Source organism: Cupressus sempervirens, chromosome 3 (assembly GCF_028749045.1).
Source record: "Cupressus sempervirens isolate cs-2001-9-10 chromosome 3, ASM2874904v1, whole genome shotgun sequence".
Classification (NCBI taxonomy): Eukaryota; Viridiplantae; Streptophyta; class Pinopsida; order Cupressales; family Cupressaceae; genus Cupressus; species Cupressus sempervirens.
Genome location: NC_143120.1, coordinates 259,855,589 through 259,866,683, shown reverse-complemented (window position 1 = coordinate 259,866,683; position 11,095 = coordinate 259,855,589). Strand labels below are relative to the sequence as shown.

At 35.1% G+C, this 11,095-nt stretch overlaps 1 protein-coding gene across 1 annotated transcript; it reads left to right on the top strand.

Moving 5' to 3' along the window:
- Positions 1–966: 966 nt before the first annotated feature.
- LOC149565883 (nucleobase-ascorbate transporter 2-like) lies at positions 967–6,457 on the top strand. Its single transcript, XM_089819355.1, has 15 exons — positions 967–1,249; positions 2,555–2,673; positions 3,185–3,282; positions 3,392–3,565; positions 3,700–3,800; positions 3,936–4,011; positions 4,139–4,198; positions 4,328–4,512; positions 4,644–4,740; positions 4,883–4,969; positions 5,077–5,135; positions 5,268–5,359; positions 5,493–5,570; positions 5,658–5,875; positions 5,979–6,457. Exons 2-15 carry the CDS (start codon positions 2,583–2,585, stop codon positions 6,189–6,191), a joined length of 1,629 nt encoding a protein of 542 aa, XP_089675481.1. The 5' UTR covers positions 967–1,249; positions 2,555–2,582; the 3' UTR covers positions 6,192–6,457.
- Positions 6,458–11,095: the final 4,638 nt, after the last annotated feature.

Genomic DNA, 11,095 nt, shown 5'->3' with positions numbered 1-11,095 from the left:
ATTAAGGCAAGTACTAAGTCATTATGTGACACTTATTATGTTATAAATTACAATATCTAATTAAAAATATTAATAAAAAACTACTACCAAAAAAATTAATATAAATTATAGAGGTTTGATGATTTGATTTAAATTGAGAATTATTGGAGTGTTTCTTAGTATTTATTCAATAAGACATTTAAGAGACAATCTTATAAATGTAATGAATTGTTAAATAATTTGACTAGGACTCACTCAATTCTTATATGTGAAGTATCTCTATTTTCCTTATAAAATTGACTTGGTAAATGAATCATCCTTCAATGACGTCCTCCGTCCTTAAAAACTCAAGATAACCTTGCTTAAATCACACAGAAAAATCGAACTCCAAAAAATAGGCTGAAAAATTAGATCTCCATTAATAATCACCTAAAACTAATGACCCCTCAATCTCAATACTTGAATTAACCTTCCTCCAAAACTATGAAATTTTATTCCTAAAATAAAGTTAAAAAATCCTCTCAATAGACTCGAACATTGTGAAAGACCTCCATTAAACAAGAAACCCTTATATTTTTTGCCTTGATCCCAAATAATCCACCCCTAAAACTAAGTACATCCCTTGTCCTCAAAAGTGAGGGTGACCTTACAAGTTAAATCATATTGCAAAATTACCTTATGATTTCAAAATAGGTATAAGCACTCCTAAATATTATACTATTTAAGCGTAAGATGGGAGGCAAAATCTTCAAAAAACAATGTCTTCAAGATCCACCTTCTCTAATCATTTCAAGAACAAGGAAAACAACAAAAAAGGGTCCCACGACCCATAACTTGTGTCTCAAGACAAGCAGAATATGTGCCACCACTAACATCGATCTATACTAAGAAGTAGCCATAGGAGTATGGAACAGTTGGGTGCTTGAGTTAGCTAGTCCAGCTTAATTGCATCACTCTCAAAAGACAAATCTTTATAAGCTTTACTGTAGATTTCTCTGGGGCCACCTGCTTGCTTGCTTGTCCATGTGAAACCCACTCTCGCTCTCTCTATCTTTTATTTATTTAGTTTGCTCCTTTTAATCTCCTTCATACACATTTCCCTCCTTCCCTTCGCCATCCCCATTCACATCTGGAGTACCTTTTTGGGTCCTACGGTATAAAACGTATCTGTGTTTCAGTGAAGGACCAGAGAGTTACGAAAGAATATCTACATCTGCATCCATTCAACTTCTTTGATTCAGCACCAGGGGCTAAAACATAGCTTCCACAGGTTAGTTCTGCCTTGAGCTCTGTATTTGTTAATACAAAGGATTTTTTTGGGAGCTTTACGAATTTGGGTGTCCTGGTTTACCTATATTTTACAACAATAGCTCAAGAAAACTGTGCTTTGAGCTTGCCAAATATCGGAATGGCTTTTGAGCATAGAAGTTTTGTACCCATTTGGTTGTTCCGGTTGTTGTAGTTTTTCCTCAGATAAATAGTTTAAGCTGGAATCTGATTTAACAATGAAAAACAGAGTGATTTGGTAATGATGTTGGAGGATAGAACTTTTCGCCTCATCTGGCCGTGCTGGTTGTCTTAGATTTCGCCTTTAAAAAATGGTTTTAAGTTTTGAGTCTGATTTTTACTGCCTTTGAAGAACACTAGTCATTTGACAAAGATTTTTGGGGAAATGAGATTCCTTTTCATTTGTCTACCCTGGTTATTCTGGATTCTTACTGTAGGAGAACTTGTTTTAAGCTTGAATCTCATCTTAAAAGAACTTCGGAAGGCATAAGCTCTGTCCGCTATTTGTGCCTACCCGTTATCTAAACTTTTTAACCCAAAATGTTTGTTCTAAGATCGAAGCCAATTTCAGAGAATATAGGTTTATTTACCGTCTAGCTTCTGTCTTCGATTTTATTTTAACAAATGATGTTTCAAAGCATAAATGTCATTTTAGAATGGCTTTAGATCGCAGTAGAATTTTCTGCCATTTGGCTTCTCTGGTTACCATAATTTCTAACTGGACAAATGACTTTTTTTCGAGCTGGGCTATTCGATGTCACAAGGGCATTGGATACAAGAATTGACTCCTCATTTGGATATACTGATTTTATCACAATAATAGAAAAGAAAATTCTTCTCTGGCGTATATGATATTGCAATGAACTTGAACAAGGAGAAGGTTTAAAGTCATTTAGGTGTACTTGATACTTTCATAGCTTCTACCAAAAACTGATCATTGTTGCAAGCTTACGTAATTGATCTCATGTTGAGTTCGGAGAAATGCTTCTTTCCCTTTTGGATGCAATGGTTAACATAGTTTTACGTTAAAAAGATCTTTTGTTCAAGCTTGGATATCATTTCCTGAAGTCTAAGGAGAAAGCGAGCTTTCTCCTGAAGGGATTACTGTATATCATAGGTTTGCCCAAAAATGTTTTTTTTTTAAATAAAGCCTGGTTATCTGATTTCTCAGAAAATCTAAGGAAAAAGAGTTAGATATTGATTCCTTGTGCTTGTGTTTGCAGATCATCTGTTGTTGTGTAAGTTTTAACAATGGTTAGATATTGATTCCTTGCGTTTATGTTTGCAGATCATCTGTTGTTGTGTAAGTTTTAACAATGGCAGCCCCAAAACACGAAGACATCAGCCATCCTCCAACAGAGCAACTGGCAGGGCTTGATTACTGTATTGATTCTAATCCACCATGGGGTAAGTCTCTACATCCGTAACTCTCTGCTGCCTTCTTCTCTGTTATTCCATCTTCCCATTTCCTTAATAAAGTATGCTTATGCAAGTTATGGATAACTTAATATGTTTCTGGTGAAAAGTTTCTCATTTTTCAGAACTCTGTTATTTACTGCTTAGAAATCAGTAATTTCAAGTTGGAACACTTGCTTTCACAAGTTCGAAAGAGCACTGGATGCATCTATTAAGAAAGTCCATTTTTGGATGCTTTTATTTGACCTGTCTTTACGCTTCATGTAGAGTGAATTTGATGTCACTAATCACTTTGAAAGTAGATTATTTCTTAGATTATCTCTGCAACTTTCCATGGTTGTGAAAGGGATTCTGATTTTACCATTTTTGCCACTATTCGTTTTCTAGAAGTAGGGACCTCTCCTCTTAAGTGATTTAGGAGTGGAGACTGTATTGGCAGCTTTTGTAGCTAGCCAAAATTGCGTGCTCTGCTGATCTTACTCTATCATATGCTTTGATGTAGCGGAGGCTGTTATTCTGGCATTCCAGCATTACATTCTTATGCTAGGAACTACTGTGATGATTCCGACTCTTCTGGTTCCTTTGATGGGTGGCAGTAATGTGAGTTCTCTTAGGATTTAAAATGTGCATTTCAGGCCTTCTGCTAACAGTGTTCAAGTTTCTCTAATACACCCACCCCTTCATTGTTTTGATTGAATTTTTAAAACAGTATGATAAAGCGCGGGTAATACAGACACTACTATTTGTTGCTGGCCTCAACACACTACTACAGTCATTGTTTGGAACTCGTTTGCCTACAGTAGTTGGTGGGTCATTTTCTTTTGTGATACCTATACTGTCAATAATCACAGATCCATCATTACTGGATATTGATGATTCAGAGGTTAGTTTCTGGACAGATTCAATACAGCTATTTTAGAGGTTTAATCAGTAATGTCTCCCTTGAATTCCAAGGATTTGCTGAATTGCAGTTAAAACTAGACTATGATAAATGTTGTTTGTTCACTCAATTTCCAGAGGTTTGAACATACTATGCGTGCAATCCAAGGGGCTTTGATCTCAGCATCAAGCTTGCAAATTATCCTTGGTTACAGCCAACTTTGGGGCATCTGTTCAAGGTTTATGGGCTGCATTATGCTAATTTTTCACCCAGGCGTGCATATCTTTACATATTAAAAAAAATGTCATTTTGTCAGCCTATTGGTTGTGAAATAGTCTTAGAAGATAACATGTTTTAAATGTGTATGCTTCAGGTTTTTCAGCCCCCTTGGTATGACTCCAGTTATTACCTTGGTTGGCTTTGGGCTACTTGGGCGAGGTTTTGCACAGGTAAATTCTGTAGATTGCTGGTTTTCTAGTTATTTCATTTCATTGTAGTGTTAAGATTTACAGTCAACATAGTGACTTTTTGGACCTTTAATCAGAGAATGCTGATTCCAAAATTATGTTTTGCTAGGTTGCCAAGTGTGTGGAAATCGGTCTACCAACACTGATTGTATTCATTGCCTTTGCTCTGGTATATCAATGGTCAAGACCCTAGAGGGTCTCTTTCAATAAGTTTCCAATGCTAATGAGATTATCAATCTGATTATGTTTTCACATAACATTTTAGTGATGCAATATTTGTAGCATTTTGGTGATGCAGTATTTGAGGCATATGCGTATAAAAGATCTGCAAGTCTTTGAACGATTTGGAGTGCTTTTATGCGTGGCCCTTTTTTGGGCATATGCTCATCTGTTGACTGCAAGTGGAGCTTACAAGCACAGTTCTGATTTAACAAAAGTCCATTGCCGGACTGATCAATCAAAACTATTATCATCCACTCCTTGGTAGGGAATTGTATACTTTGTATCTGTTTAAAGGCCATGTTTGATGTCTTGATGAGTTTTTCTTCAGCATTTTATTAACTGTGCACAAACTTGTAATAAAAGTTTAAAATAAAAGTGACCAACAACTGCAGGGTGAAATTTCCTTACCCGCTTCAATGGGGAGCCCCTACCTTTAATGCTGGTCATACATTTGGAATGATGGGTCCAGTTTTAGTTTCTATGATTGAGGTGGCATACTTTGCTTTGGATCACTTTTTCATAATTCATCACATCAAAGGGGCTGGTCTATTTTATCACTTCTTGATTATTGATAGACTCACAGAAGTTACCCTTGTTTCTTAATGATATATTTTGTCAATTATATTTGCAGTCAACTGCGGCATACTTCGCTGCATCAAGGCTTGCTAGTGCGACACCTCCTCCAGCATATGTTCTTAGTCGTGGCATTGGTTGGCAGGTGTGGATTTAAGATGTGAACTTTAGCTATACATCTTTCTATCTTTTTCCAAGTTTGTTGTTTCTGTACATGAATGACATAATGTTTTATGTTATGACTTTTAAAAGGGAATTGGGATACTCCTGGATGGTCTTTTTGGAACAGGAACTGGCTCAACAGTCTCAGTGTAAGGACAATGCTTGCATTTCTACTCCTTACATAACTGCAATTCGTTTAGATTCTAGAAACTGTTGTTTTTTCTAGGGCTTATGACTGGCAATCAAAATTTACAGCCTGGGACCATGCCATCTTGTTTCAGTGAGAATGTTGGACTTCTTGGGGTAACTCGAGTTGGTAGCCGCCGAGTGGTGCAGATCTCTGCAGGGTTCATGATATTCTTTTCAATTTTAGGTAGGGGGTCCATTTGTTTGGAGATAGGGTGACGGAGCCCTAGAGGTATTTTCAAAAAATTGATGGGCTTGCACAAGGCCATATGTATTGTTGTTTTCCTCACGTTTGTTACTGTATTTGTTTGCCAATACAGGAAAATTTGGAGCCCTCTTTGCATCAATACCTTTCCCAATTTTTGCAGCATTGTATTGTATCCTATTCGGGCTAGTTGGTAAGCCATTATTTTTTAATCCCATTAGCCAGATCAATGTTCTTTACATCCCTTTTTAAATATGGTCTGATTTTTTGCCTGTCCCAGTGGCAATTGGTCTTTCCTTTTTACAGTTCACAAACATGAACTCTCTGCGTAACCTGTTCATCACTGGAGTTTCTTTGTTTCTTGGAGCGTCCATTTCTCAGTACTTTAATGAATTTGCTACAGCACAAGCAGCTAAGTTGGCTATTTCTCAAGGCCCGTTGACATATTCTTCTAAACCTCATTCTTTCCATGGACCTGTTCATACAGGGGCTACATGGGTGAGTTTGACACGCTAGTCCTAATTTGTCAAAACTTGTGTATGCTAGCTCAATGTCTGATTTAGTTTAATCATGTAACTTCAATTTGTCTGTGTGATGGCAGTTCAATGATTTTCTAAACACGGTTTTCACTTCAGCACCAACTATTGCGCTAATAATTGCAGTATTCCTAGACAATACACTACAAGTTCACAACGCAAAGAAGGATAGGGGAATGCCTTGGTGGGTTAAATTTCGAACATTCAAAGGGGATAGCCGTAATGAGGAGTTCTACACACTTCCATTCAATCTCAATACATTCTTCCCTCCTACATGAAAATATTTATGATCTTTTATATATGAGTGTACAGAGGAAACTGGAATGATTTCATCTCAAACATGTGAGTAGATTTGAAGTTGATATGAATTCTGGTAGCTCATCGATCAGTGCTTGTGCTGTTGGCAATTAAAATGCATCTTTCCTCAATTGCACTTGCCGCAATCATTGTTCTTATGAGATGGGCTTGAATTGCCTCTTGATTGTTTTGTTCATCAAACTTACATCCATTTTTGATCAAAATGAATATCTCATTGAAAAGTGCATTACAATTGCAATGTCTAGGATATTGAATCATTTTATGGATTCTTTTCTTCTATAGTATGTCGGGAGTAAAGCATGACAAGCTTTCCTGGCACTTCTCTGCTTGCTTTAATAAGTAGCAAATGTTTTTTTTTTTTCAGCTGCTCTTACTGCTTCATTTGTCAAAGCAAATATAATTGTTTACGAATCAATCTAATAGAGATCCTGTACTGGCAAGATCTTTCTTTTGTCTTTTTACAAATCTCCTGGTATTTCTTTTCTGCATATCAAGTCAAATATGGCTTTCTGATTAACTTTACTAAAGATTATCCATAAACATGCTAATATGTTTGGTTGTAAATTTCTGCAAATGGCATTGCAAGAAGTTGGAAACAGTGATTTTTTTCTGTAATGATCTGGCTTTGTTTCTGTTTCTGTTTCATATGTACTGCTAATGTCCTTTTTATGCCTGTGAGGAGTAATCATAACAAATACATATCTTTCTAAACTAACCCACCTATTCTGAGTCCAAAATGAATATGGAAGAACAATGCAGGGTGGTCTCATCTGTCCCTGAAGATGATAGATTGTACACAATGTATAAATGTTATATCCCTCCACCATAAAAATGCTACTGGATTATTTACAGGTGAGAACTCGGTTCTTTGATACCTAGAACCAAGACCGGAACAATAATTTTATGGAAAACTTCATCTGGATGCTAAATATCCAACGCTTCCTTAACATTCCATACCTCACTACATTAGTAGTCTAAAAAGACGACTGAAAACATGCAAAACTTTGCGCTCCATTCAAACTCACAAAATTGTGAAATATGTTCGATGCATCATACCAATTTGGTCACTAAGTCATCTTCAGCACTAGTCTACGGTAGACCATGTGTTTCATGTTGGATTTACTTCATTTGCTTGGATGCTAAGAGGTTAAGTGTATTTTTAAAATGGCGAATTATTCTACCTGATAATTTGTGAGGATGCTTTGTTATTTGAATGGTTTGTGTATGCTATTTTTGAATTGTTGCTATGGGCAGTTAACTCTGCAAAATCAGCTCATAATCAGATGAAATTATGAATACTTGCTGTATGTAATTCATTATGATGTAATCTACCATTGGCATGTTCGGTTCGTTAAGTTGTAATGTTTTAACTTTTAGTTGCTATTAAGGTTCAAATCTTATTAGGGTGCTATTGTTGTATGTTAAAATGGGGATTAGGTCCTCTGTTTGTGACCTCACTGGATCATAGCTCTGGGTCAAAATTGTTTACCCATCATAAAAAAAAATCATTGGGATGTAAAACTTAGATAACTGCCTTTAAAGTTGTTTACGTCAGATTTCCTTAAAAGTGAACCCAAAAGAGTGATAATGAAATGGGAACTGCTGTCACGAAAGCAATAGTTTGTTTACCAACTGTCTTTGTCGCAGTTTTAAAAATCAGAAGTTAGATGTCTGGTTGACAAGCTTCACCATATCAACGGTGCAGATTTTAGCTCTATTAAGGATGCTTAGTCTACAGATCAGATATTTTACTTTGGTTTTTGGACATTTTATGTTCAATATTTTTTGGGAGGTGTGTTTGGGTCTGGTATAATGAAATTTTGTTTGATACTCATTTTGTTACTCCCTTACAGTTAATGTATTGTTGCCACATATCACAAAAATAGAGGTAGGCACAAATTCAAAAAGGAGGGAAGCAAAATTGTACAGCCATGTAACAAAATTGTTGTTAACAGGCAGCTGCATATTTTAACCCTCACCTCTCCATCCGTGGTGAAACTTGCGAATCCCGAAGCTATAGCTGCTCCATGTTTTCAAGCTAAGATTCCAAATTATGTACGGGGGCAATTAAATAAATGCTCGAGCGCTCATATTTTATGGGACCACACTTTTATTCTCCAATTATGTGTTGGAGAATAGCCACCCCTTTTGATGTTAATTATTTACAAGTGCTATCAAAATGAAATAGAATATTTAAAATTAAATCAAGAGCAAAAAAAATCTTTATTGGTTTTATGTATACTAACAAGAGGAGACACAGTCTCAAAGTTCATGTCTCAAAGTTCATGTCAGTAATTTAAAGCATTTAGAGCCCATTTGGTTCCTGGAATAGGAATAGAAAAGTTGGAATGCGTTTTCTATTTTCTGTTTGATTTGTCACTTGGAATAGGGAATAGGAATATGTATTCCCATTTTGCCTCTAAAATGAGCGTATACCCATTCCAAAAAATACCAGTTATTGGAATAGCCATTCATATTCCCAATATTACATACCTATTCTCCATTCCTATGCCCGTGACCAAACGGGCCCTTAGAGTTTATACTAGCACTTGCAAGGTTTTAGCTGATTTTGATTATTAGTTTATATTTTCTATCTAAAAGTGAGCTCCTCTTCCTCCTCTTTGGTACCCCTTATTTTTTCTTTAACCTTTATTTTTTTCCTTTTCCTTGGCTTTGTTTTCCTTTTTCTTCTTATGCCCTACCTCTCACCTCCTTTTCCTTCTCTCCTTTTTTTTTTCTTCTTCCTTTGTTTTCTTTTTTCCACTTCCTTTCCTCTGCTTTGTTTTCCTTTTTATTCTTATGCTTCCCTCGTACTTCTCTTTTTTCTTCTTCCTCTTCTTGTTCCTCTCCTTTATCTATATCTACTTCTCCCTTTCTTCCTTCTTCGCCTCCTTAAAAAAATGTGAAAATAAAAAATTATAAAGGTAAGGTGAAAGTTTAAGTTAGAGATTATAGAGAAAATAAAAATTATAAGGAAAAGGTAAAAGTTAAAGTTAGAGAATATAGTGCATTGGATTATGAAATCTATAAATGAAGCATACAAATTTTGTAAATATATTGACTTTTTTCTTTTAAAATATCCACACTATTTAGTAAAATCACAAATTGTAAAATATTATAATATGTTATCAATTAAAAGAATTCAAAGTAAAAACTTCAAACCTAATAAATAATATAATAACAATCAAACTTCTTAGAATATCTATAAAACATGTTATAGTCAAGATAATAATTATATAATAAAATCAAAAAAAAATTATTCAAAAATTATTTGTATATTAAATATTAATATCTTTTAATTGATAAAAAAATATTAATATTTCTTATAATAAGTATCACATAAGCTTATATCTATTTTTATTAATTTAAATAAATAACTCTAAATTGATATTTTAAAATATTTTTAATTAAGTATACTTGAGACATTAATTTAATATAATTTTAAGAATGAGGATATATTCAAAATATCTAACATTAATTCAATGCTCTTTGAAGACAACTTTCAATTAATATGTCAATTACATGGGACAAAAAATCAGAAACCTTATGATTAGCATTGTTTTTATGCTTTGTAAAATAAAAAGAATGTGCTTGAAACTTAAACCTAAAATTCAAATTCAATTGCTACTGCCATTTTTTTCTCTTTTTTCTTTTGCAAGCCAAACTTACTCATCCATGGAGTTAGTCCCACTAAGAATAAATGTGTCAAATGATAAAATTACAGTAACAAATTTGGAATAGTAGGTACTAAACAAGCAAGGAGGGAAGAACAAAGAATGAAAAAATGGTTGCAGGTTTGAATAACTTGAAGAAACAAGCTAGAGAATGAGGTAGATCTGAACCAGATTCAACCAAGCAGGGAGTGTTGACGGATCAACCACAGGCATTTGGGAAAACTATGGAATCTAATGGCACCAATGCTACCGCGGCAATCGTGACTCTGCCAAACAACATGGATAAGAAATCTAATTAGAATCTTGAGTTTGGAATTTCTTCTGTAATGGTGGTAATAGATGGTTCTTTATTGAACATGCATGGCTCTTTTCTGCACATGCATGTTCAGAATGCATGGTTCTCTTTCGAACATGCATGTAATGGGATTTGACTCATTTTATGCAGTGGGCTTAAAAAAGTTAACAGTTGTCTCCCACGAAGCCATGATCGCCGAGTTCTGGTTATTTCTCTGGAGGCAGTGATGGAGGACATTGAGTATTGGACTACACATGCTGATATGCAAATATCTTGGTATTCAAATATCCTTAGCGGCTCTTGAGGCATGGATCTATCATTCATGGCAAGTGGAAGGAGATATGGAGATCATGCTGGTTGGGAATAGTTATTTCTTTGTTGTGTTCTCTTACATGTCTAATTGGGATCGTGTTTTTGAAGTGGATCCTTATTTTTACAATCATGTGGGTTATTTGTTAAACCTTGGCATTCAAGATTTAATTTTGCTAAGGATCTTCCCTTAAATGTGCTAGTGTGGGTTTTCCTGCCACATCTTCTTCTTGAATTCTATCAAGAAGAAATTCTTCATCAAATTGTTGCTTTGCTTGGAAAGCCAACTACGATTGTGCATCAATCCCTCAATAAAAAGGTTCTCTCTTATGCTAGAATCTGTGTTGACATTGATTTGAATAACCCATTTCCAAATTCTATGGAAATTTATCTTGGGTCTTCTTCCTAGGTGCAACAATTGAATTATGAATGCCTTCCTTTCCGATGTTGGATATGTCATGAGTATGGTTAGTTGTAACGTCAATGCCCTTAGGTCTCAGCTTCTAAAGGGACAAATGACTCTGCTAAGGGGCATGTACAAGCAAATAATGCTGGAAAAGGGAAGACTCAATTGAATGATATTGGT

Excerpts from the sequence above, each read along its gene's own strand:
- LOC149565883 (XM_089819355.1), top strand. The coding sequence starts at position 2,583 with ATGGCAGCCCCAAAACACGAAGACATCAGCCATCCTCCAACAGAGCAA. Across the intron at positions 4,199-4,327 it reads TATTCATTGCCTTTGCTCTG|TATTTGAGGCATATGCGTAT; the intron begins GTATATCAATGG and ends TTGGTGATGCAG. Across the intron at positions 4,970-5,076 it reads GTCGTGGCATTGGTTGGCAG|GGAATTGGGATACTCCTGGA; the intron begins GTGTGGATTTAA and ends GACTTTTAAAAG.